Genomic DNA, 27,581 nt, shown 5'->3' on the forward strand with positions numbered 1-27,581 from the left:
TTTCTTCAGGGTTTTAGAATTTGTACTGCAGAGATATTTTGTGTTCTTGGTCCGATTTACCCCTGGATATTTGGTTGGGGCTTTTTGCTTTGTTTTGTCTGGGTTTGGTTTTGAAGCTAATGTGAATGAGATTGCTTTCTTGAGTTCTTTCTGAACATTCATTATTTATATATAGAAAAGCTCCTGATTCTTGTTTTTTGATTTTAGATCCTACTGAATATTGTCATTTTTAAGGGTTTTCTGATGGAGTCTGTAAGGCCTCTTATCATCTACAAATTATCATAAGTGGGCTTCTTTCTTACTTGTATGCTTTCTGGTTCTTTGTCTTGTGTTAGTCCTCTAAGATTTAAAGGATCATGCTGAATAAGAGTAGAGGTTTATACCTAAAGGACTCCAAGGTAACATCCCTACACATGATGGCTACTCTTGGTTGTCAACTTGACTATATCTGGAGTTAACTAAAATTAAAAATAAAAACAACTCAAGGGCACACTTGTGAGGGAGTTCTGCGCAGCTGAAAGTAGGAGGATCCACTTCTAACCCAGATCTTAAGGAGGGTACACATGCCTTTAATCTGGTATTGAGGCAGGAAGACACGCCTTTAATCTGGGCCACACCTTCTGCTATAGAAGTCTATAAAAGAACATGGAAGAAGGAAGCTTTTCATCTTTGCCTGCTTGCCCTCCCTTGCTAGCAAGTCCATTCCTTCACTGGCATTAGTGACTACTTCTTCAGGATTCCAGTATCTACTGAAAACCAGCTGAGACATCCTGCCCTGTGGACTGAGCAGCTTCTAGATTCTTAGACTTAGCCATTGTCGGACTAGCTGGACCACAGCCAGTAAATCATTCTAATAAACTATATATATATTACACCAAGCATAATGCTTCTTGCAGTACTATTTACAATAACATAGTTATGCCACTGTCCTATGTGTTCATCAAGAAAAGAATGGATAAAGAAAAGAAAAATATCTGTAGCATATATTACTGGTAAATACGCAATCCTTCCACAAAGTCTTAAGAGCTTTTGAAAGTCAAGGAATAAAAGACTACACACAGTCACACAAATTTAGGACAATGGGCAAAAGTCATGAAAAATGCTCCCTTAAAATATGATAAACAAATGTCTTGATGCAGGACTTGATGCTCAACTTCTACAATACAGTTTTATTCTGCTTTGAAAGGATAAAATTATGTTGTTTGCTGGAAAATGGGCACAACTAGAGACCATCCACTACATGAAATAAGTCAGACATAGGAAGACTGATTTTCTCTTATTTGAAGGACCTAAAATATAGATATATAAACTCCCAACACAGAGAGAGAGAGAGAGAGAGAGAGAGAGAGAGAGAGAGAGAGAGAAAGGAAGAAGAAGAAGAAGAGGAGGAGGAGGAGGAGGAGGAGGAGGAGAGGAGGGGAGGGGAGGGAGAGAGACACAGAGCGAGGACAAGTGCACACTTGCACACAGCATAAAGGCAAAAAAGAACACCGAGAAAAGGAAGGAGATTAAGGTGAGGCTGTCAGAAGCAGAGCTGCAGGAAAGGACTGGAAAGACAGCAAATATGGTCGAAACCCAGCATAATGCATGATGAATCTACACCAATAACTAAAAGGAAGACATAAAAAAGCACAATAGTAGCAAGGATGTGGGGAAAGAGGAACCCTTTGTCACCGCTAGTGAGAATGCATCTGGTGCAGCCACCACAGAAAAAAAGTATAGATTTCTTAAAACCCAAAACTAGAATTACCATATGACTGGGCTATATAGCTCCTGGTTCCTCCCAGAGATGCATACACATCCACAATTACTGCTGCACTACTCATACTTAAGAAATGGAACCAGCCTAGAAGTCCATCATAAGATAAATTCATAAAGAAAATTTAACACACAATAGAATTTTATTTAGCCAGAGAGAAAAATGAAATTGTGGCATTTGCAGGAATGAATGGACCTGCATGCTAAGTGAAATATGCCAAACTCAAAACAACAAATACTCTCAAATATGGGAATTGGGCTATTAATGTGGGGGTGGGTGCTACGGACAGGGCATAGAATCGGAAAGGGGACATGAGAAGGAATGAAGAAATCTCAAGCACCGAGGAGAAGAAGAAAAAAGAGAGTTAAAGAACACATGTGACATAAAAGCGGATGGGGCTGCGAGGTGCAGAGGGGACCAGAAAGAGGGGTCAGGGAAAGATGAGGAGGAGGACAAAGTAAGCATGGAAATACCCACTAGAATGAAACCCATTACTTTGTGCATTAAATTAAAAAATTTTCTTAAAATCTAAAGCTTTTCTTTTGAATAATAAGAAGCAAAGACATGTTTAAATACAATGCACAATCTGTCTTAATTACATTGTTCTTAATTTTAGTTCTGTGAATGTCTACTAAAAATACCAACTTTCACATTACCAGAAGTGTTGGGATTTACTGAAGACATCAGAGAGTCCGCTTCTATCTAGAAAAGAGGAAAGATTGAGAGGATGTGAAATTTTATCAGATGTTTCAAAGTACTAGTTCTGAGTTCCCAGAGTATGGGAAGACACGTATTTTATGTGAAACCAATTTTACGAGTAGACAATAACCTCACTCGACATTATGATGGTCATTTTTCTTGTTCATTAACATCCACAAGAGATACTAATCTACCATAATGCCCCCCAAAACGTCACTCTATTGGCCAATAGCTCAAATATATGAAATCAATTTGGCTGTCTTATATATATTACAACCTAAAATATAATCTTTCTGTTTTATTTTTTAAAAAAAAGCAATTGTTACAATGGCTTTATTCTTCCATTTTACGGAGACTAAAAGTACCCCAAGCCAGGTGTGGTAGTTTCCAGCACTGAGACTGTGGCAGGATGGGAGAGACTGATGCCTGCATGAGTTACACAGTAAAACCCTACCAATAAAAGAAGGTAATCTAATAAAACAATAATACATGATCAGTGCAGAAACAAGAAGAGCATAAATTACAAAGAAGACATTTTAAAATTCAGTGAGTACCACAGTCAACGGTTTGGTCTAGTCTAGCCTTTTGCTTGTTTTTGCCTAAGCAACACAAACCACTTGAGAACACACTATATATGAAGTTCTGGGGCCTGTAAATGTTAACACAGAAGCATTTCCCTCCCATTTCTGACAGGGGCTTTATTTGTAAACACTAATGAAACCGAGCCTTGATGGTAACTGACATTTTTTTTTTCTGGTGCCTGCCTTGCATCTTCCATAATCTTGAGTCTCCGCATTTCCCTGGCTTCCTCGTGTCCCTTCCCAGGGGTTCCTACTCCATCTTTGTCATGAATTCCCTGACTATCTCTAAATGCAGGCGTCCCCAAAGCTCTTTCCTTGGAATGGTGCCATTTACACCCTGCAGAAACTTCCTCCAGAATGCTGTTCAGTCTTATAATTTGAGCTGCACCTTATAAACTTATAGCCCCAAACCTATCTCTGGCCCCATCTCTCTACCCAAATGCAGTTCCCATATTTAAGAGGTAAAACCTCAAAACCCCACAGAGTATCTAACAAATGTACAGGGAACACCTCAACCCAACTGACTCCTCTGAACCCACTTCCATCTGAATTCACTCCTGCTTGGCAATGCTACCACTCTTTCTAGCATATTCTATCAGAGCAAACACAAGGGCATAGTTTATCTCACTGCCACAAAGGGCTCCTGGATGCTTCGTAGAACATTAGTCGAGATTCTCTAGTCTAAATGACACCCATTATAGCTGCCCCCGACCTTGGCCCTCCTTCCTATTTATAAAATATCTATCTTGATGACTATCTGCTTTCTAAGCTCTATACAAAAATAAAACTGCTTCAAAGGAGAAACTGTGTCTATTCACCTTTACATTCCCAGCAACTACCAGGTACTCCTCTGATTAAACAGACTTAATAAACTCATTCTGAGAGCATCAATGTATAAATGACTTACTATATAAGTCCTTTATGAAATGCTATTGTAGTGTGATGGTTGTCTAAAATAACAGTTCACAGTTAATTCTTCAAAATCACATTCTCTGTGTTAGAAATTTTTTTATATACCTCATTTAATTAGCTGACTTAGAATCAGTATTTTATTTAATCAAACAGCATTAAGAATTCAACTCTAGCACTTAATCTCATATAAAATTTAAAATACAAGAAGGTATACATTGGGAACTGGAAGGATTGCTCAGTGGTTAAGAGCCTGGGCTGCTCTTCCAGAGGACCTGGGTTCAATTCCCAGTACCCACATGGCAGCTCAATTGTCTGTAATTCCAGTTCCAGGGGATCTGACACCCTCATACAGGCATACATGTAAGCAAAATACCAATGTATATAAAACAAAAATAATTGAACATTTCCTTGCTGAAAAAGTTTATTGTATACATGACTGGCAGGTGTTTAGGTGCTTTGCTATGATCTTGCTTGATTGCTGACTGACCTGTAACCAGCTATATATGTCATTTCCCTAAAAATAACATGTGAGGGTCAGTAAGGTGTCTCAGCATAAAAAAGAACTTTCTATTATGCCTGGTAACCTGAGTTACCCCTGGGACCCACATAGTCGAAGGAAAGAAGACTCCCCTAAGTTGTTCTCTGACCTCCACAAATTACCCACAAACACCCATCCACACAAACAATGTAAGTTTTTAACTTACAATATTTTTAACTCATTCCAGTATGCAAAGTAAAAGCTGTCAAATTTCGTCAAGTGTATGTACATGACCACACTGCTGTACCTGTCATTTAATCCTTTACCCAGTCAACAGTTAAAACAGACTAGAGGGCCATAAAAAGCAAAAGGAAATAAGCTATCTTTCCAGGTGAGCCAGGGTTAAGTACAGTGCTTTAAAACATTCAGCCTTTTCAGGACATCTGCCTTGGGGCTCCAGTGTGAAATGATTGCAGGTTAGCAGGCCTGCTGCAATTTCAGAGCCAGTCCAGGCTAGCACTCTGAACTCTTAACTGGCCTCTCAGGAACTGAGCATCTCTGACCTTTTGAATCCTGCAAGCTGTTTGCAAAACTTACGTGTGTGTGTGTGTGTGTGTGTGTGTGTGTGTGTGTGTGTGTGTGTGTGGCGGGAGGAGGTCAGAATATACACGCTGTGCTGCACTCAAGCACACAGAAGGGTACAGGAATGGGATATCACAGAGTCCCAGCCTACACTGACTCGAGCAACAGGGGAGCCCTAGCTGTCAGGTCTGGGAAAGTGGAAGGCATTCCAGGCGGACAAGTGCTGCTTCTGCTTGATGGTTGTAGTTTACGCTTTTGAATTTGGACAGTGTCTTAACTCTGCTTAGTTCCAGTTTAGCAGCTTAACGAAAATGGATCCCTCTCTAGACTGCTTCTAACAGGCAAGCAGAACAGCACAAAGACAGGGTAAGCAGGAAACTATCTACTGAAATAGAAGGTTCATTGGGGTTCAGCTGTGGTCTAATGACTGAGAAGCGTGCAGTGCTTATGAGAAAGTAACAGCCACAATGTTTCAAATGTAGCCTCCACTGTGGAAAAAGCAGTGTAGAAAGAAAGAAGTAAGAACCAGACTGCAATGCTGATTTCTGGGCAAGACATGGCTTCTGCACTCTTGAATTGACAACACCTGTGATACCTCTGTACATGACTGGGTCTGTTAACACTCTGCAAAGGAAAGGGGAGAGGCTCATGAGGGTGTGTGTGTGTGTGTGTGTGTGTGTGTGTGTGTGTGTGTGTGTGTCCACAAAGACATAACCTGTGTGTGTGTTTAGACATAAAAGGATGTTCAAGTCAACAATGCAACAATGCTTGCAGGAACTGAAATTAATTCAAACAACAACCAAAGGAAAATGGACTAAAGAGAATACATTATGACCTTAAAAAATATAAGGTCATAATGGTGTGTGTTTTGGAGTTGTTGCTAATGTGACACGTTAAATGAATGTTAAAATAAGAGTATGCAGCTGATATTTTCAGAAGACTATGACTACACATGTATGTAGAACAATACAGAAGAAACCCTAGTCTAGTGGAAAGAGAAGGGATTTTGTGCACTCTATGAATGTATTACTTTTATCAATTAAAGAAAGCCTCCCAGAAATTCTATTATACATATCAGCTGTAGGCAAATTCTTCCTATTACAACACCACCCCGCCGCCTAGCATATTCTCCCTAACACTCTATATTTCTAGAAATTTTAGGGGATGTTTTGTTGGCTTCACTGGTATAGATATTTAATTCGTGCCTGAGTTAGGCCTTTGTCAGGGAGGGTGACATTTTAGAAATGGCTTAAAAATCAGCTTATAAATTTGCTCTATAGATATCAGAAAGAAGTCCCGGCCTATTTTCTTTTTTTTTTCTAATGTATTTATTTATTCATTATGTATACAATATTCTGTCTGCATGTATGCCTTCAGGCCAGAAGAGGGCACTAGACCACATTACAGATGGTTGTGAGCCACCATGTCGTTGTCGGGAATTGAACTCAGGACCTTTGGAAGAGCAGGCAATGCTCTTAACCACTGAGCCATCTCTCCAGCCCACCCCCACCCCCGGCCTAATTTTTATAACACGTTTCTATAGCATTATCTATCCCATCTAAAGACGGGAGAAAGAGAGGCAAGAAGTCGAGAGAGCAGCAGCAGAAGGGAGGAGAAACTAAGTTCTAACCTTGGAGGGTTTGTATCCAAACAGCATTACAATCGCAATCTTAAAGTCCTCTCGGCTCAAGTAGCCTTTGTTGTCTTCATCACAAGCTTTAAATATCTGAGGAATATTAGACACCTACAATTAGTCAGAAGCCAGAGACACAAACATGTAGAACCCAAGCTGATTGTGGGGCTTTTAAAATGCGGTGGTTTCATTACCCTAGTTTTCATTCTCAAGCAATAGAAACGCTGAGTTAAGCTCGTTTCTCTGGACCCCGCCCCCCAAAGTTTAAGCGGCTGGATCTCTAGACTGACAAATCAACTCATCTAAGTCATTGAAATAAACCACACAAAAGGTCAGTCCTGGGATTCGGAAGGTGATGCAAAGGGGAAGAGAGAGGCTAATGCAGATAGGGGTGTGGCGGGCAGGGAAATGATCAGAGTCCTGCAGCTGTAACTTGGTTTTAAGCACAGTTCTTTTCAAGGCCTCGCTAAGGGAGGCCCAGGAGCAGTGACCGAAGTGGCCCTGGTCAAGCTGAATCCGAACTCGGGTCGCGTTCCTGCACCTACTTCCACCCATTTCCTGCGTTCCAAGGCACTGGCTTCGCATGCCCGCGGCCTGGCGCCTGCCTCTGACCGGTACATCGCCACGGACACCGACACCGACGCCGCCCAAGCAACCCGGCACCTCAACTTCTCCAGAGGGACAGCTAACTTCCCACAGGGGCCACGCCCACCTCCGCTGGGCCTCAACTTCGCCCGCGCAACTCCAACGTCTCCTCCCATTGGTCAGCCTCCGAGCCACTGGCGTTGATTTCGTAGTGTCATTGGTCAAAGGGGCAGTTTAACAACGGGGAGGGGCCCCAAGGCACGTCCCCGGCTCTTAGTCCCGCCCCTTCTCGGCTTTCTTGACTCCTTGAACACCGCAGAGGGAGACCTGGTGACTTTAGATTTTTTTTTTTACGTGTTTTGATTGCTTTCAGGTTTTCTACCAAACTTGCGATAAACTCCCTTTGATTAGTTTGACCCACGTCTTTTCTAGACTTTGTAGAAGACAAAAGAAGAATGTGAAGAAGGCACATACACACACACACAAAAATTAACTCCAGGATTCATGTTTAAGCCAAACCACTGCACGGCGTTCTCAGGACAGCTACTATGTTTCTTTTCGCCCTCTTGGTAACCCCAGCACTTAACACTGACTAGGACTATTAAACGAAATGACCAGTTAGAGTGTTTACACAGAATTAGTCAACCCCCCGGAAAGCAACGAGACTGATTCAAGGAATAAAACAATCCCACAGCAGACGTCTTTATACAAGATGAGGAATAATGCTCTAGACCTGCGCTTCCCAGACCGGCTTATACTAGACGTATCAACCCTTGTAGCAGATCGGTGAGATTGACGGGAACACGCCCGTTTCAAAGGAGAGTCATTCGAGATTTTGTATTTTATGGGAACTCGTTTAACTTTTCATCCCGCAGTAGATGTTAAAGTCTGCAGCAGCTGCCTTTTACTTCAGCCCACCTATCTGCAAAAGCATGTCTCAGCCCTGGGAGCCAGAGGCTGCCTGAGAGCAGTCCCAGAGAGACCGCCGGGTGTAGTTTGCTAATTAACTAGGCGAGAAGCTAGCCGGCAGCCTTCTGTTTCTCCTTTCTTAAGGAGTCAACTGGAAACCACCGTAGAGAGGGTGGGGGGAAACTAGGTTTCCCAAGGCGCCCACGCATCCCTTTTCTAGGTCTGCAGCGAATGCGGCTGGCTTTAGGACCCAGCGGTGATCATCCGGAAGTGGAAGCAGCCCGCTGGCAGGGCCGCGGCGCCGGCAGGTTTGAATCACACGCATGCGCGGGCGGGCCGAGGGGGGCGGGGCCTCGGCGGCGGAGGACTGGCGGGTCAGGTAGGTGTCTGCGGCTGCGGGCTCCGGCTCGGGGCGGTCTCTGGCGGCGGTGGTAACTGTGCGCCCGCCCTCCTGATGGCGGCGCGCTGGCCGCTGCGATCCGAGGTGGTAGTTAGAAGGCCTGCAAGGCTTGGGCGGACCGTGAGGCCGCGGTCCTTGGGCACGGTTCCCTCCTCCCCGAGCCCGGAATCCTGCAGCCCTTGCCCCCTGGGGCGCTCTGCAAAGGCGAGGGGCACCCCACGGGGTAGGCTCTGAGCCGCTCTGCCCTCAGTTTCCACATCGAGGGATGGCCGTGAAATAGGGATTGTTTTAAGGGTGAAATGAGACTGCACCCTTGGAATGGAATTGTGGGCAGAGCTGAGCGCCCGGGAAAGTTGACAGCTTCACGATTTGCTTAGCGTACTCTCAAATTACCCAGTTCTCCATGGCCATCTTCTTAAGCACCCAGTCAGTACCCCCAGCTCCTGCAGAAGAAGCGTCTTTCTTGCCACGTGTTCAAAGAGATGTACCGGATATACTCATTTTAAAAGGTTAAACGGGCCATGGCACTCCGGTTAATTAAAACACGGAGTGGGCGTTCCATTGTTTTTAGAATAAAATTCGCCTTTTAACCTACCTCACTTCTCCCACCCCCTTCTTTCTGGGCCAATCCTATGTTATAGTTAGAGCCCTGTTACCACCTCCTGGCCATTGCAGTTCGGGTTCCGTCTGTCTGTAATGCTGTTCACCTGTCTTTAGCCTGCTGAATCCTTTTCCCTCCCGGGTCTCACATGCTGCTCCAGAAATGATTCCAAAGAAAGGTTATCCCTGTAAAATGTAACGAGCATCTAATCATCTTGACTTTTAGACTTCTTATGTGTTAATTTGTGCCTTTCGACCCAAAATTAAACTTGCCTAGATAGAAGCTGTACGTTGTTAACTCTTCATTCTCGGTTCTTAATTCTCCTAACTACTGGGGTCAGGGGAAGGACCGTCGATTGTGGGGGTTTGGTGCTGAGATCTCAAAGGTCTGTGTAGCAGTGTAAATGAAGCAGAAATACCCCGCTGGGTCTGCTTAGCTGTGGGTAGAGGAAGCAAAGTTCTAAATGGATGCTTTACTGCATCAACATGTGTTCGTGTGTGTGTGTGTGAATGGGTATGCAGTTGTGGAGTGTCTCCCTGTATTGTTCTCTTCCCTATTGTGTTGAGTCAGGGTCTCTCACTGAAAGGAAGATGACAATTTCTACCCTGGCCATTGAATTCTGGCTGGATACCAGCTTGTCTCTACCACAATGTTGGGGTTACAGGTATAGGAATCATGCTGGGCTTTTAGGTGGGTGGTTGGGATGGGGTAATGCGGATTGCAAACCCCCTTACCCACTGAGCCAAATCTCTAACCCTCCATGGACATTTTTTTAAAGATTTATTTATTTATTATGTATTCAGTGTTCTGTCTGAATGTATGCCTACTGACAAGAGGAGGGCACCAGATCTCCTTAGGGATGGTTGTGAGCCACCATGTGGTTGCTGGGAATTGAACTCAGGACTTGTGGAAGAGCAGCCAGTGCTCTTGACTGCTGAGCCACATCTCCAGCCCATCCACGGGCATTTTGTTCAAGGCCCTAATAAAAACCTCCGAAGACATTCTGATTCGCTGTCCAGTGAAAGGATTTCATGATTTTTTTTTTATCTTGGTGCAATGTTTGCCAAATTTCATTGCCTCAACTGGGCTCCTAGTTCTTATTTATTCTCTTTACACATATGCTGTTATTTGCCTGATATTTATTTGAATCCACTCCCGTGTAAATACTGTCTTTTACAAAGTAGATTTTCTCTGGCCGTTGTAGCTGTCATGGAAACACAAGCTTCGTTCTGCTGACGGAAACGGGTTACAGCTGTGTGTAGAAGAGTCCAGGGCCCACCACTGTAGTTCAGAAGCAAAATGCAAAGCATCTTCTCCCCACTACAGCTCTCTCTCTCGTTGACTGAAGGAGCGACTGAAGTGGGGTGGAAAGGGAGGTGCTATCAGTGTGGTCAGTGAGTGCCAGGTCCCAGGTGCCCCCACTGCAGGAAACAACCAGGCTGGTACTTGGGTGGGGGCAGGGGGTGAACCTATATTCTAGTTCTCATTCTTTTGACATCACCTACCGCAGCTGCGACTTTGGACTTCCGTTGTACTGAGCACTGTCTGCTAAACCACTGGAAGAAAGTCGTTAGTAGTCTGTCCTTGTCAGGCTGGGCCTTGAGAGCCTTTTGAGAGGTTTCAAAAGGGAGCTGATCCAGCGGTAAAATGTGATGCTGACCAGATCCAGTCCTCCAAATTAGAAGTCGTTTCCTGCATGATCTTGACATTTGCATCCTGGCAGCCTCTCTTCAGCAGACCTTGTTTTGGTAATGAGGTTGGTGACCTGGTGGTCAGAATGACAAGGTACAATTTCATTAGTATGTCATAGAGTCTATTTGTCTTCCTAGTAATCAGCCCTTCAGCCAAGTTTTGAATGTCAGCAATCTCCAAACTTCAACGGTATGTGGACCACACAAAGGGATTTGGTTTTTGAGAAATGTCTTTGCAAAGATTTGTTTGTTTGTTTCATTTTACCAACTTGTTCTATGTTATTGGTAGGGATGCCCCCCTCCATGTGGTTCTAAAAAATGAGGTAACACTTGAGAAATTGTCTAAAGAGTTTGGTGTCAGTGGAGATGCTTTCCTCAGAGTGCTCAGGGTTCCAGGATTCCGATTTATTGATCCACCTGGGGCAGAGTTGATGAGCATGTCTTTGCAAACTGTGCCCTTGCAGCAGCCAACATGTGAATGATAGCTCAGCATGGCATCTGTGCCAGGGTGACACAAATTGGTGAAATATTTCATATATTGGAGAGGGGGGGGGAAGACTGGGTTTGGTGGTGCGCACCTTTAATCCCAGCACTGAAGAAGCAGGAGCAGGAAGAGTGGTGTTCACAGCAGATCAGGACAAGACTCAAGGGGGTCCGAGACCTGCTCTTTGCTTTAAATGGAGAATAAATGGAGAGAGAAAGTCCCAGTACTTAATTTCCTTCATGGTTTTATTTTGAGCAATCTGGGGATGGAGTCTGCAGCTCCTCCTGAGCACTTTGAAGGGTCTGTTTTGTTTTTAGTTGTGTGTGTGTGTGTGTGTGTGTGTGTGTTATTGTATGTATTCATGTGTTTGTGGGTGGTGCATTGTGCATGTGGAGGCCAAAAGACAACCTCATTATCCAGGCTGCCTTTATTTGTTTGGGGTTTTTGAATTTTAATTAAGAAATTTAAATTAGCGTACAGAGTATCATGTCATTTACGAAGTGTGTTTTTAGTAGATCTGCTCGCCCCATCCTTCCCTGTCCCTGTCTCCTCTTTGATTTCAGGTGGCGTGTGTGGTTTTGCACCCCTCCCATGTTTCCTCAGCATCTTTTACCATCTCTTCATATCCTTTCTAGGTTTTTAGGTTTCACTGACATTTACATCCATTTATACACACACACACACACACACACACAAACCTATGTTCATATGAGAGAACACGTGCTTTTTATTTTTCAGAGTTTGAGTCACCTCATTTATTTACCAGATCTATCCATTGTAGCACGCATAATAAAAACCCAGAGAAGGATATTGGGGTTCAGCCTGAAGATCAGAAAATCAAAGCAGCCAAGCTGCTAGACAGCTCTTACCTCTGTGAAATCTTCAGACTGAAAGAGAGCGAGTTTCTGTCTCATCCGCCCTATATTCCTCTCTAGTGCTGGGATTAAAGGTGTGCACCACCACTGCCTGGCCTCTATGGCTGTTTTGCATTCTGTTCTTCAGGCAAGCTTTATTTATTAAAATACAAATGAAATATCACTGTAGTCCATTGCCCTGAAATTTTCATGATTTTATTTTTCTTTACAGCTGAGTAGAATTTCAGTGAGTATGTGTGCCACACTCTCATTAGCCGTTCATCCATGAATGGGTGTCTAAGCTGAGTCCATTGCCTGGCTGTTGTTAATGCAGCAGCAGACACAGGTGGCTCGTGTTTGTGGTTTTTGGCTGGTTGGTTTCACTGGCTTGATACTCACCAGGGAGGCTAAACTGGCTAGCCGCTGACCCCCTTGGCTATCTGCTATGACTGTCCTTGCAATCTCCAGTCTCTGCCACTGAAATAGATGCATCTGACAACCCACTCAGATTAAAAGGGGGCAGGAGGGTTACTAGAGGAATGGCTCAGCAGTCAAGAGCCTTAGAGACCTGACCTCGGTTCCCAGCATCCATGTCAGGGTAATTTACAACCACCTATAACCTTATAACTGACTCTAGAGGGATCTCAGGCCCTCTTCCAGCTGCCTGAGGGAATCTACACTCATTGTAGACACAGGCATTCACATAATTTTTTAAAAAAGAATTCTGTTGACTTAGTTTTGAAACAGTCTTTCTGTGTAGCTCTTGCTAGCCTCACAGTTGCTACATTGCCCAAGCTAGCCACACATTCAAGATCCTTTTGCTTCAGATTTGAGGCTATAGGGTGTGAGCTACCACATCCATTCTGAGAATTCTTAATTGAAGATTCTCTTACTAAATTCCTTGCTGAAGGGACCTAGCAGGCCCTAGCAGGGCAAACTTGTCTCTGGCAGGCATTCCCCTTCCCCCATTCTCTGTTTTGCAAAGCCCTTAGATTACATTCCTAAAGCTAGCCACCAAGGTCTGTTCCTTTATTTGCCACTTCCTCCTCCTGCACCTGACCATCAAGGTCCAGCTATCAAAGTATTGAAGTCCAGTAATCAAAAGCCCCCTTTTGGTTACCTTAATTAACATGCCCAATCAAAACAAACTAACTCATCTTTACAAGGGCTTTCCTTTTCTCCCTTTATAAACCATCATTTATCTGTGGGCCGTGGTCTGTCTCCTCTCTAGCCAGAGGCAGTACTTTGTCCCTCAAGGACAAATGAAGTCTCCTTTGTGCTGCTGCGAACTTGGTCTGGGAGTGACCAGAGCAAATTCCTTTCACTTGCTACACTGGCTTAGAGTTCAAGGAAGCTAGAACTCTCACCCAGGGTTTTTCCTTATGTGGTCCTTTTAAATTCATAGGATTAAATAGTCCCTTCAGAGCAAATCAGTCTGCTTAAGGGGTTCTGTCCACCAACCTCTAGAGTCTAGAATAAGGGGTGTGAGATTTCAGTAAAGTATCGCCCTGGGCACAGTACACCTGTCACAGCTGGTTTCTTAACCCACATAGATCAGAAACTGTTTAGGAAAAACCCTAACCTGGGTGCTCATGGTCTCTAGAAATGAGCTGGGCTCATTCTCATAGAAACTAGCAAAGCTTTTAGAAAGCAGATTCGAGTTCAGAACACATGTGAGCCATCTGTTACTGCAGGGGCAGACACCCCACCCGTTCTGCAGCCCCCACACTTTGGCCGTGTGTGCTGTCCAGGACAACTGGAGGTAAGTGTACCGGTGAGCTATGAAGGATGTCTTATGTTCTCTGTATAAGAGCTCCTGGGAAAGTGTAACTCCAGAAGAAACCTTGTGTGAATCAACTGGGATTGATTGAAGCTGGGTAAGGGAGAAATTGGGAAACGTGATGGATACTTTAAAACTATTTTTGGTTTGTTTGTTTAGCTTGAAATGTGCATGTATGTCACTTGAAAACCTGCCAAAAGAGCATGCTTTTCTACCTCTGAGACTTTGTTGGATGTTTCTTTTTGTTGTTTTGTTTGGGAGAGGTGGGTTGGTTGGTTGGTTTGTTTGGTTGGTTGGTTAGTTTTGGTTTTTGTTTTTGGTGGGTAAGGGTTACAAGTCAAGTTCCTTGGAGTACTGCTTCCTTTTTGTCTTGGTTACCCCACCCATGAGGCATCGTCTTCAGCTGTGAAACAAGCCTTGCAGATGCCCAGGCCCCAGGAACACGTATTTCTGAACATTTATTTAGTTTTCTCTGAGTTCTGGCATCGCATGAGGGAACTGCAGGAAAGCCCACTTAGCTCTTTGCTGCGTGGCTTGAATGCAATTTGTAGTCAACACCAAAAGTCCATCTATCCTACATTTTGCTCTTCTGAGAGCAAGAGGGTATAAATTAGACCAACTGTGCGGTTTGGAAACTGAAAGTGTTTGGCTTCAGTTCAAGTCCCGGCCTGCAGGTTACAGTCATTTCAGTCACGGCCCGGCCAGTAAGATAACGATCTGAAGTAAGCTGGTCCTCAGTGTGTATAAGCTATACACGCAGAAGTGGTCACTCGGCATTCTTCATGGAGACTCGCCTAAGCTAATGTAGGCCCCTGGCTTTGGAAATGGAAGTCTGTGTGTACCTGTACACACATGAAGATAAATGTGTAAATTCCACTTTTACTTTAAAAATTGGAATGTGGGCCAGCGAGCTGGCACAGTACGCAAAGGTGCTGGCTGCCAGGCTTGACTTGGTGTGTTCAATCCTTGGGACCCACATGGAGAGAGATGAAGTTGTTTGCTGACCTCCATTTGCACTGTCTTCCCCCAATAAATGCATATTTATATTTGAGCCAGTGAATTGGTTCAGTGGGTAAAGTTGCTTGCCACCAAGCCTGATGACCTGAATCTGATTCCTGGGTTCCGTGTGACAGGAGAGAACAGACTCCTGCAAGTTGTTCTCTGACCTCCGCATCACAACACACTGTACCACTCCCCCAAACAGATAGCTGTTCCTATACACAATAGCAAGTAGAGTAATTGTTTTAAATTAATGGTGAGCTTGCCTAGCAAGCACAAAGCCCTAAGTTTAGCACCCCCCCCAAGAAAAAAAAACGAAGTAAAATGAAAAATAAGCATGGTCAGAATTATTCTTAAAAGTTTCTTAAGATGGCCTTAACCTTAACTCTCTTCCCAGGGTTTCTAAGACCAAGGTCTAGCTAGACAGACAGCAGGAAGAAGGTGCCCAGGGTGCGCCCGTTAGTCTGTCAGCCCCACGTAAGAGATCCGGGTGCTAGAAAAAGAAGCTCAGCCTCGGGACAGAAGTCCTGCGTGTCTCTCATCTGACCGGGAATTTGAGAGCAGTAAAGTTACATTGCCAGTTGACTATTGAATAGAAAATAATGTTTCCATCATTCCTTTTCAGAAGTATAATGACCCAGGAAAGCAGCTATGGGAGGTGGACAATATCCAGTAGTGATGAAAGTGAGGATGAAAAGCCCAGACCTGACAAGCCGTCAACATCGTCTGTCCCCCAGGCTGGGCAGGGAGCAGTACAGGGGCCTGTGTACACCTGCTCAGAGGCCCGCAAGGTTGCACACAAGAGAAAGCTTTCACCTGTGAAGTTCAGCAACGCGGACTCAACATTGCCCCCCAAAAGGCAGAAGAGTGAGGCCACAGAAGGTCTCGGCTGGTGTCTGTCCAGCAGCGATGACGAGCAGCAGCCAGAGACACAGCACGACCAGCCTAAGGACATGGTGGTCCAAGAGAAAAAACGTTCCTCCTCGCCCAACATGCCTACCGCCCAGCAAGTTGTCCATCACGGCCCTCCTGCCAGCCATGGTCCCCAGAGGGCAGATGATGAGTACGAGACCTCAGGGGAAGGCCAGGACATCTGGGACATGCTGGATACAAGGAACCCCTTCCAATTTTACCTCACCAGAGTCTCAGGGATTAAGGCAAAGTACAACTCCAAAGCCCTCCACATCAAGGGTAAGGATGAAGGCTCTCAGGAGCTGGTGAGCCATTTCCCTCTTGGTAAAGCAAGGAAGCACAGCTGAGAATGGCCTCTATGAACCCATCTTAACTACTGGCGGGGAGGGGTGTTCACCCTGACTGCAGACAGGCCCCCATAGCTCAGCCCCTAGTAATGCTAGGTACAGTGCTTAGAATTGTTTAACTTTCAAGTGAAGACTAAACCTGACTGGTGGCGCTACTAAGTGTCACAAGCTTCATGGTGGTTCCATATGGTCCCTGGGCCAGCAGCATCAGAATCACCTGGACCTTGGGAATGCCAGTTCTCAGCTCTATCTTAGATTCATCAAGTCAGACTCTTGGGGGTCTGGGCCTGCCACCTGTGCTTTCTCTAAGCCTCCCGGGACTCACAATGCCTGCTGGTGTTTGAGAGCCTTGAAAGTTGGTTTGGGTTCCTAGGACAAAGAAGCAGAAATGAGTCCTGTTGTGTGCAGGTGGATGCTTCAGGTATGAGGCAGAGAATGGTCGCTAGTGGTTTTCTGCATTCCATGGAGGAACAGCGGAAGGTGTGGACTCACAGGGCACAGGACCTCCCTCTTGACCACTCATCCGAGCTACGGGTGAGACAGTGTGGGATGAGGGTCCAGAACAGAGTAGATACGTGACGTGAGCACCTCCCGGATTCGTACGGCAGATGGACGCAATAAGCCTCCTGTCACATTAATGTTTCTCCTGGCTCATACTCACGGCATAGATTGTTTATTCTCAATGTAGATTTTCTTATCAAATGCATGCCAGTACCCTGTATTCTCCTGTATGGTGTGTACATGTTGGTGGGCTTAATTTTATAGTAGTAAGTCCAGTTCTACAAATTTTTGAGCATCTCTTCTGTGATATATATATTCCTGAGATATATAAGATAGTTGCCAGTGGTTTTTGTGCTTTGTCTGGGAGCGCCTGACATAGGAAACAGTAGGGTAGTATGGAAAGACTTCTCTATGTACTACAATAGTAACAACTTGCTCTCAGCAGCAACATTTAAGGAGGGGGAGATGCCATCACGCGGGCTTTACATATATTCTGATTGTCAGAACAGCCTAGTAAGATGATCAGATGTCCCTGGACATGTGACAGACCTGCAGTTCAGAAGAGTTAAATCACTTACCCAAGGTCACAGAGCTGCTAAATGGTAGAACTACACTTGAATCCAGTTCTTCTTGTATCTAAATCCATTCTGTTTGATGTATCCTGCTAGCACTAGCCATAATTGTAGGTTCCCTTAAATCTCATGGAGGACAGGGGCCTTAGAGTGGATCCTGGAGATGGGCAAAGTTTAAAAAGCTAGAGGTGTAGATGTGGGGGGGGGGGAGCAGCTGGAAGACGGTTTTGCAACTTATCTCCTAACTCTGCTGGTCTTGAAATAAGGAAGAGCTTTCTTGCTAGTCATTTTGTTCTCTCAAACTCTTTGTACCCCCACATCTGGCCCAAAGTCTAGAGTACAGGAAGCACCCAGTGACTGTCAAATAAGTGAACTAGTTCACTTCCTTCACAGAAGACACTCAGTAGGTACCAGCAACCTAGAACCAGACATCCTGGGTCAAACCTTAGCTCTCTGACCCTTGCAGCTGGGTGGTCACACACAGCATCCTTCTGAGATGCTCCTTTTCCACAAAGGAAGAGTAACACTTGACCTCAAAACTCCTGGGAGGATTGAGTTCATTTATTCAATGCTGAGAATGGTGTCTGTCCCCTCAGAAGTCTTATACAGGTGCAAGATGGTGGTGATCGTGGTGCAGTTAATGAACAGCACCCTTCCTAATCTGTCCAGAGTCAGTTCTGAGGGGAACCACGTGGGAATGTCCCCAGAGGTGACCTAGAGTCCCAAGAATGTGAGTGTCCTGTTTTGGGAAGCGAGTACTCTGACTACAAGGGAGCAGCATTGTGGGCGTAGCTGGTACGGAGGGAGGTAAAGAGTCAGAGGTCCAGGAAGAAGAACAGGAATCATCAATCGAGCCCAAAATTAGGCAGTCATCCAGGACTTAAGTTTTAGATTTTACTTTTACATTCTACTTTCTCAAAGAATGTAATAAATATTAAGTCGTATAAAATATTTTTGTGAGTTTTTTGGTCAGTTTACTCTTTTTTTTGATTGTCACTGGCTGCTGAACATGGTCGTTATATAGAGGGTTTTTATCTGAGAATACATTTGTTTTGTCTTTGTAGATATTTTATCCCCTCTGTTTGGAACACTTGTCTCTTCAGCTCAGGTGAGTTTATGGTAAAGTGTCTTTTCTTTGCGTGAGGAGAGCTATGTGACAGGAGATGGGCTTCTCGGTCCTATACAGTGGCCCCTAAGCTGGCGTCTGCCGAGAGCCTGGAATCCATGTTGTGGAATCCGTGTGTGGCATTTCTTACTTAAGCCCCATCAGCATAGAGCACGGAGGCCGCTCAAAGGAAAATACCTGACTCTTGACCCAGCCACACGGACTGTCCAAAAAGTCACATCATATTCCTACCTGGAAGAGTTAGAGAAATATCTCCTCCCTCATGGTTTGCTGGTACAGCCCCCTGGGGTGACATGGTGAAGACCAAGTCAAGTTTGAGTTGCTTCAGAAAAATGGATGTTCTGTACTGACCAAAAAGGAGTCAGTAGAATTTGTGACTACTTCTGCACGTTCAGGGCTCTTGCCTCACTGAGCTGGTCCCTTGGTGCTAACAAGTCATCCTAACAGTCCAAAAGCTCAAGGTCTTATTCCTGAAGCAAGCAGAGGTGCCACCTTCCCGTATGACGTGGTCCTGATCTCTAGATAGAACCAAATGAGCTCTGTCCGTGCATTCTCTCTCAGCTAGACTTGAGGTCCTGGACCCAGGATTGGCCAGGCATAAAGAGGAGGCTTCCTCATAAATAAAACGCTTATAGAGTTGTGCTCAGTGGGTACTAGTTACAAGCAAGTTAGAGTGTACCAGGTTAACTGATAAGTTGTGCTAGGAGGAAATGGCCTTCCTAAAAGCCCTGGGATCTTTGTCTCTGACACCTCAGGGGAACTTGGTGAGCCCTGGATTATAGAAATAATGTAGGACAAATAGAAATGTTGCCGATGTACGCGCAGATAATATCCGTAGAACCTATTTTGGGCATTTGGCTCCATTTATGCAGATCCCTTTAACCAAGTGTTCTTCAAGGTGAAATTTGGGGTTACTCTTACATATTACAGCATAACTGTCTAGATCTATGAATACTGTAGCATGTGGTTGCTTTAGAAACTGTTTGACAACAGTTCTTACAAACATACCTGTGCCTCACTTTTCTTTTTTGCCCCATCTAGTTTAACTACTGCTTTGACGTGGACTGGCTCATAAAGCAGTACCCACCAGAATTCAGGTGAGTCCCTTGATGCCAGAGTGCATCTATAGGATGTGAGCCTTGCAGCCCTCAGACTAGACACCCATCTCCCCATATTTCACTTGACATCGTGACGAACAGAAAACATTTATTTTGTGAGAACAGCATTTTATTCATTTAACTTGAGGAGGAGGAGGAGGAGGAGGAGGAGGAGGAGGAGGAGGAGGAGGAGGGGGAGAGAGAGAGAGAGAGAGAGAGAGAGAGAGAGAGAGAGAGAGAGAGAGAGAGAGAGAGTATGTGTAGGCTTCAGTATTAATCTTCAGGAGTCACCTCCTCCTCTCTTCTTTTATATTTTAGTCTGTTTTTTGAGACAAGTTTTTTTGTTTGTTTTTTTCTGGTCCAGCCCCAGAGGCCTATCTATATCCACCTCCCCAGCTGTAGATTACAAGTATGTGCACCACTATGCCTGGCATTGTAGGTGGGGACTGCTTGTTCATTTCCCAGCTGCCCAGACCCAAAATAATCACACAGAAGCTATATTAATTGCAACACTGCTTGACCTGTTAGCTTAGGCTTCTTATTAACTGACTATTACATCTTAAATTAACCCATTTCTATTATTCTATGTATTGCCACAACGCTCGTGGTTTACCAGTAAGGTTCTGGCGTCTGTCTCCTTAGGCAGCTACATGGTGTCTCCACCTTCTTCCTCCCAGCATTCAGTTTAGTTTTCCTTCCTTGTTTTATTTTGCCCTGCCACAGGCCAAAATAGCTTCTTTACTAACCAGTGGTAATAAAACATATTCACAGCATATAAAGGGGAATCCTACATCATGGCATCTTTTACACAGGTTCTGGAAACCCAACTCCGGTCTTCATGTTTACATTTATCAAATGAGTTACTGCCTCTGCTTGAAAATGCTTTTTACGTATTTCATCACACACATTCTTTTCATAGACTTAGAATTTTCCACTTTGCTCTTTCCAGAAGTAGAAAAGGACAAATTCCAACTCAAGTAACAGGACTTCATGGGCAATGTTAATGTGAAGGAAACAGTTGTCTCTGTGTGGTATCTAGATATGTTCGTGTGCCCAGACATTGCCCACATGCCATGCTGGGCTCAGCACATCACAGCTGTTCTTTCTAACGATCTTTTTGTGCCAACCCAAATGATTCTTCCAGGACTGTATGTGGAGTTAAGAAAGGGGACCGTGACCATCTCTTACCCAGTGCTACTAGGTTTTCATTGCTGCCTCTGGCAATTCTTCAGCCTCCTGTGAAGCAATACAGACCAAGCAAATGTGGCCCTGCATGTGACACACAGCCATTTGTATCTGTAACACAGATTTGTGCAGAATCCCCTAGCAGTAAGTAGGATGGAGGAAGACACAACAAGAAAGAACAAATGTCATCTTCAAGACCTTGGTGCATTTAACACATCATTGTGGAAACCTCTGGCGTTAGTGTAAAATGTGGAAATTTCTCTTTGCCATCAGCTTTGCCACTCAAATGGTTGGAGAAAAGAACATTTGCTGTGATTGCATATTAACAGAAAACTCTAACAGTAGCTTAAATTAAAAAAGATAAGATAAAATAAATTCTTTGCAGTCTAAACTCCAAATGGTGGTTGTCTGTGGTGTAGATAGAGAGTGTCAGGGTTTTTTCTGTGACTTGACTACCCATTTTCTGTCATTCTGTCCTTCCCTCCTGGGGTTTGACTTCAGTCTCTAGTCACCTGGTCCAGGATGACAACCTAAGATCCAGTCCACTTGTCTGTTTTCCAGGTAGCAGAGAGGAGGATAAAAAGAGGGAGCTTGTATTCCAAGTGTGCCACTCTGCACAGTTCTGGCTGCCCCCGAGTAGCTTCTGTTTTGTAGAATCGAGCTCAGTCACATGACACAAGCCATGTCTAAGGCTGGATATGTAGTCTTCTAACTGAGTCCACCTTGAAATCAGGGTTTCGCTCAGAAAAGAGAGACTGACTATATGGGAGTAATTTGGTGCTTGCCTCTTAACAGCAGTCCCTGAACCTCACACTATTGCTTTCCAGTCTTTTTCTCTTTGCTTCTCAAGAATCTTGAAATCAAATGTCACCTTCCCACAGTATTGGCCAGGTGTGGGCTATAGTCTTTAGTGCCTTGTTCTTTTGGATTTCCATGCCTCAGTACCTCTGTGTCTGACTACATGTATAGGTCGAGTTGTCCCAGAAATCATTGGCCAAATTGAAATGAGCTCCCTGGGTAGCCACTAATCCAGCATGCTGGCACCTTATAAAAAGGAAGTGGTTGGACACGGCAACAGGGAAGACTGAAGTCACAAGGAGAATGTCATCTGTAAGCCAAGCCATGCTTGAGGCCCCCTAAAGCCAGAGTCAGCCAGCCCAGGTTCTTCCTCAGTCCTCTGCAGGAGTCAGGCTGCTGGCACCAGACCTCGGGCTTCCTGCTGCCAGATCTTTGTGGCCTAAGCCATTTGGTCTGTGGCACTTAGTTACAGCACTCTAGCAAAGTCAAGGGACACACTCCTCCTCTCTACCCCCTTGTTAGCAGATGCATCTTGGGAAGTCATGCAAATACTACAAGGCTCAAGGATGACCTGAATGGTATGGTAACTTCAAGTAGCATCCAGAATTAGATTGTAGAGCACTGCAGGTGGTGAGGGTCTTCATCTCACTGTGTCCAATGTTGACCTTCCTCAGGAGTCCATAGCGTACCCTTTTTTAGCACATCTGAATGGGCATATCCTGTGGCTGTCAGTCAACACCTCTGAATGGGCGTACCCTGTCTTGCCTTCTGCAGTATAACATAAGCGTGGCTGCAGTTGTTTACCTTGCTTGGGTGCTTGTTTGGAGAAAACTCCTATTTTTCTCGTTTGGGGAGGTCTTGTAAAGATACATTGATGTCTAAGGATTAGCTGAAGAAGATGAAATGTCTCTTAAAAGCCCTTTTAAAGCCAGGCATGGTGGTTTGTATCTGTATTCCAGTCCTGGGGAGGCTAGAGAAGAGGATTACACAATTTGAGGCTAGTTTGGGTAGCACATCAAGTTAAGGCCAGCCTGCACTACATTTCAAGACCCTGTCTCAAAATAACTAGGCAGAAAAAGCCTTTTTAATGTGTTCCTAAAGAACATTTTATAGTCTTTAGAATTTGCCATAATTACTGGTTATCAAGTTTGCTCCTTGCTGGGGGACTTGGGACTGTTCACTTTTGAGTCCTGGATCTTGCATGGTACATAGAGCATGTAATAAATGCTTGGTGAATAGGTGCAGGGGGAAATAGAAAACTATGGAGGAAAGGAGACCTCATCGTCACTATACAGGAAAATTTTTTTACTAATTCTCATTTGTTTATTTATGTATTCTGTGTGTGTGAGCATGTGTATGTGTGGATATTCACATGGCAAAATACACTCGTGATCAGAGGACAAGTTGTAGAAGTTGGTTCTCTCCACCGTGTGGGTCCAGGGCATCAAGCTGAGGTCAGCAGCCTTGTCGGCAGCACCTTTGCCCTCTGACCCCTCTCGCCAGTCCATGTCTTTGGTAGGCACCATCTGAAACAAGAACACAAAACCCTCTCTGTGCTCTTTTGAACCAAGGAAGACTAATACTCAAGAATTTTGCAGAGCTGTAACTTGCTTGTATTACGGTTGGTCAGGCTTGGGAATCATGCATGAGCACTGGCAGTCACCTGATGTTAGCCACAAAGGTCTGAAACAAACGGCAGGGACTAGGCAGCCTTTGTTCCTCAATGAAGCAAGAAGCCAGCTTTGTGAACAATGCATTTTAAACATTTCCTATCTCTTTTCAGGAAGAAACCGATCCTGCTTGTGCACGGAGATAAGAGAGAAGCCAAGGCAGACTTGGAAGCCCAGGCAAAGCCCTATGCAAACATTTCCCTCTGCCAGGTAAGCTGTTCTTGCTTGACCTCAGGCTGAGTTAATTGAGTCCATCCTCCCACTGTGGGCAACAAACCCCCCCACACCCTCACCCCCCTTTAGCCCTACCAGCAGATCCTTGTCTGATTCCGGCTTAAACACTCCTGAAGTAACTCCCTTCACTAGCAGGGACTCCCATGGTCAGACCTTTTTCTTTTTTTTTTTAAATATTTATTTATTTATTATGTATACAATATTCTGTCTGTGTGTAGTGTCTGCAGGCCAGAAGAGGGCACTAAATCTCATTACAGATGGTTGTGAGCCACCATGTGGTTGCTGGGAATTGAACTCAGGACCTTTGGAAGAGCAGGCAATGCTCTTAACCACTGAGCCATCTCTCCAGCCTTCTCAGACCTTTTTCTTTAGCTTGACTTGAGGTCTCCTAGTGACTGCTACATGTTGGTTCCGATTTCCTGCCCTCCCCTCTCTGGAACCACACAGAATAATGTATGTCTTCCTGGCTCATGCAGAGACTTTTTTTTTTTTTTTTTTTTTTTTTTTTTTTTTTTCAAGACAGGGTTTCTCTATAGCTTTGGTGCCTGTCCTGGAACTAGCTCTTGTAGATCAGGCTGGCCTCGAACTCACAGAGATCTGCCTGTCTTTGCCTCCTGAGTGCTGGGATTAAAGGTGTGTGCCACCACTGTCCAGCTTCGTGCAGAGATTTCTACATTTGAGGTCAGCTATCTTCTTCCCCTAGTCTGTCTCAGGGCTGAGCTCCCTCTTCTGTTGTCTGTGTTCAGTACAGCATGCACCTCTTGCTCAAGTCAGCTAGAGCTTGGTTGTGCTTTGTTTGTCTTGTGCTTCTTGTAACCTGAATTTCAGTGTGCGATCCATCTCCCAGATGCAGCCCAGTGACTCTGGATCTGTTTGAATGCAGCTGATAACTTTCTGTGACACTTCTGCCTTCCGTTAGCCACCACTGACACTTTAATTGTCCTCAGTTCTTTTCACATCAGCCAGAGAAACGGAGAGACCCATAGATTAAAAGCCTGTTAGAAAACTGAAGGGAGCCCCACATGGCACGAGATCCCAGTGCAGTGAAGGGACATCGAGTGGTCACATACTGGAACCAAAGCAGAGGAAAAGATGGAACAACAGAAGCCACTGTCCAGTTTCTCTGACTCTTCCATAATTTTGTCCTGTGCTAGGTAGTCAGCCTGCAGTGTGGCGATAAGCCTTGGGTTTTTGTTACAGCGGTTACTTTATACACTGCCTCTAGAAGGACCTATTTATTCCATATGTTATTTTGAACAAGCAGGCAAAAATGGGAAGAAGAGGAGTTCAGGGGATTTTTGTCGGAAAGTGTCCCTTTCTGTGGAAATGGTAACTGTGAAGTAGCAGGAAGAACATCCACCATTTCCTGCCTCTGTCAGCATGGTTACCACCATCCCCGAGGAACCACAGTAGCCACGGCTACAGTTTTCTCTCCTTGTCCTCACTGCAGTAAAGTGGGCTCAACATTTCTGATCTTGGACTGAGGAGACGGCTCACTGGATAAAACGCTTCCTGCACACGTGTGTGTACACACCAGGGTTTTTTCTCTGAAAGTAGAGACATGATATCTGGGTCCCTTTTCTTGTAATTTTCCTTCTAGGGTCTCTTTTCTCTCTCACAATGGGAGAGTTTTAGCTCATTTGACTACACTTCTTCCAGCTCTAAATGACGCCGATGATTTTGTTTTAAACAGAAGACATTAGGTCACTTTTAAACACCCCACAGCGTTCTTCTCTGATTTAACCCACTTCACATTATGTCACTATGGCTTCAAACCGTGTCTTCTGGACTGTGGCTGTGGCTCAGTGCTAGAGCGCTTGCCTAGCATACACAAGGCCCTGGGTTCTAGCCTCAGTATCACTAAGAAGATCTTCTCCCACAAAAAGTGTTTGTGATTCATCTTATGCACAGATACCTTTATGCCTTTGTTGAGAAGTCACCTAAAATTCTGTTGTTTGCTTTGATTTCCACCGACAGAAGAGGTAGAAAGTAAACTAAAGGCCCTGATGAAATAGTCTTCAGACAGCCTCTACCTAACATCAGGTTTAGGATGGCCACTAGAGGGCGCAGAGACACACCTCTCACAAGCCTGTGCAAGAAACCTACTATAAACGCCTCTGCTCAGAGTCTAGAGGGAGACCCGAGAATCATGGCCCTATCCTGACATACTGAAGTGCCTCTCCATCCTGAATTTTTCTGGTAATAACATTCATCAAGGAATCAATTGGGTAGAGATTTAGTGCAAGGGGCTGGAAATTGAGGTGACGGTGGTAGTGAAGGGTCACTTTGCCTGAGTTCTGCCTCTCGGCTCTATGCCTGGGCAACTGTACAACATTCCTGGATGGAAAACACTTTTATTTTGATATTGGGCAGCTTAAATAACGGATATCTAGGAAGCTGAGAATTTGAGTCCTAGTGCAGGACTCCGGTTCCTGATAAAGGTTCCTCCTGCCTTGTGGACGGCTGTATTCTCATGGGGCCCTCACACGGCAGGGAGAGGTGGGGGTGGACTAGCTCTCTGGTATCTACGAGGACACTGTATTGGATCCCCTCCTCCCTTCCCATGACTTCATTTGATTTTACTTACCACCATCAAGTCCCCCTCACTAACCCTGCCCCACTTGGGCTTCGGCTTTGACACGTGAGTTGGAGGATGGGCATGGCATGAACGTTCATTCCACGATGCTCATTCTGGCCTTGTCGCTTTCCATTTCTTTAAATCTAATTTGTCCGTGTATAAAATGGGTTGCTAATGGCATTCATTACAGCATTTGAAAGAGTTGATGCATTAGCCCAGAAAAGCCCGCATTAAAGAGCATCTATTGAAGTGACTTTCAGTCCGTTGTTTGTGCCTGAAAGCATGGAACGTGTGACCAAACTAAATTTAGAAGCCAGTTCTCTTAACCACTGCTTCTTATCAGTTAAAAATCAGCTGATAAAGTGATTCTGTAATTGTAAAGACATGAAGTACAGTCTATAGCTTTCTTCTCTGCCCAAAAAAGCACAGACACACGCTGGTCTACCCGTGTCCCCCAAGCTGCACGGACCTTCGGGAGCACCTGCAAACTGTGTTGTACCTGCTTGCATATAACAGTCTTCCATTTCTGTCCCTAGCAACCAGCCCTGTCCTTCTGTCATGTGGTGGGGAGGGCTCCCTGAAAGTTCACGTTTGTCTTCCTTACAGCAAACATGCCTCTTTCCTAATCACTTATATGTCCTTTCCCATCCTCTCCCAGCAACTCCGAGTCTCATAGCAATAGGCTATTTTAAAGAGGAAAAAGCAAAGCAGAGAATGTAAGTTTTTCCCAAAGTCAGGCAAATATGAGGCAGGATTCGAGCCCGGGTAGTGTATTCCTAACCTGATCACTCAGCTGCTTGTGTATCCCATAACCTGTTCTTTCTGGCGTATTCTGTTGACCGATGTCTTGTTGTGCAAGATGGTAGATAAAATGTTTATTCTCAACATGCCTACACTTACTTGTAAAGATGTCATTCCGGAGCACAAGGTGGGTTTGGCATCATTTACTTCCAGCTTGTGCTAGTTTGTATGAAACGTTCTCTTTTAATTTAGCATCATGATGTCTTTGTGTTGTCTTCACATTCAGTGCTGTTTTAAATATATCCTTAAAACTATTCACCTTAATTTTTCAATAGAAAAAAAACTCATTTAAAATTAAATGTATCCTTAAAACTATTCACCTTAATTTTTCAATAGAAGAAAAATATCTCATTTAAAATTCTGTTTAGAATCATAATTATTTTATTAGGTTTTTGGCAGCTAAAGAAATTAGGCTTGTCACTCATAATTACTATAGTTAAAAATGCAGTATGTATTAAATCATGTGGGATAACAAAAAAAAGTGTTTTAAATGAGCCTTATTGGGTGCTAAAATAAAAGCTGTCTTCTGCCAGATGGTGGTGCATGCCTTCAATCCCAGCATAGCAGAGGCAGGTGGGTCTCTGAGCCCAGGCCAACCTGATCTACAGAGTGAGTTCCAATACAGCCAAGGCTACATAGAAAAAAACCCTGTCTCAAAACGCCACAAAAACAAAACAAGCAGTAGTCCTCATTGTCCGCTATGTTCAGCAAGTCCGGTTTTATCCCATGTTTTTTCAGACCCGGGCCAGCTGGCCTTGGTGAGTTCCCGATAAAACATCCCCATTGACTCAGTGTGTGGGTGCACCCCTCGCG

The 27,581-nt window shown here is 44.6% G+C and overlaps 2 protein-coding genes across 2 annotated transcripts in view; one reads left to right on the plus strand and one right to left on the minus strand.

Annotated features, from left to right (window-relative positions):
- Positions 1 to 7,290, minus strand: part of Efcab11 (EF-hand calcium binding domain 11) — a 164,158-nt gene extending 156,868 nt beyond the window's left edge. The window contains exons 1-3 of the mRNA XM_005343446.2: positions 7,190 to 7,290; positions 6,642 to 6,737; positions 2,416 to 2,461 (exon numbers count right to left, since the gene is read on the minus strand). Of these exons, the coding sequence (XP_005343503.1) occupies positions 2,416 to 2,461; positions 6,642 to 6,737; positions 7,190 to 7,264 (217 nt within the window). The 5' untranslated portion in view covers positions 7,265 to 7,290. The remainder of the gene's footprint in view (positions 1 to 2,415; positions 2,462 to 6,641; positions 6,738 to 7,189) is intronic.
- A 3,103-nt stretch (positions 7,291 to 10,393) lies between these two features.
- Tdp1 (tyrosyl-DNA phosphodiesterase 1) overlaps positions 10,394 to 27,581 on the plus strand; it is a 70,722-nt gene continuing 53,534 nt past the window's right edge. Inside the window, exons 1-5 of the mRNA XM_026778646.1 lie at positions 10,394 to 10,924; positions 15,573 to 16,138; positions 18,344 to 18,387; positions 19,447 to 19,502; positions 23,269 to 23,365. Coding sequence (XP_026634447.1) covers positions 10,836 to 10,924; positions 15,573 to 16,138; positions 18,344 to 18,387; positions 19,447 to 19,502; positions 23,269 to 23,365 — 852 coding nt within the window. The 5' untranslated portion in view covers positions 10,394 to 10,835. The remainder of the gene's footprint in view (positions 10,925 to 15,572; positions 16,139 to 18,343; positions 18,388 to 19,446; positions 19,503 to 23,268; positions 23,366 to 27,581) is intronic.

Source organism: Microtus ochrogaster, chromosome 1 (genome assembly GCF_000317375.1).
Source record: "Microtus ochrogaster isolate Prairie Vole_2 chromosome 1, MicOch1.0, whole genome shotgun sequence".
Taxonomy (NCBI): domain Eukaryota; kingdom Metazoa; phylum Chordata; class Mammalia; order Rodentia; family Cricetidae; genus Microtus; species Microtus ochrogaster.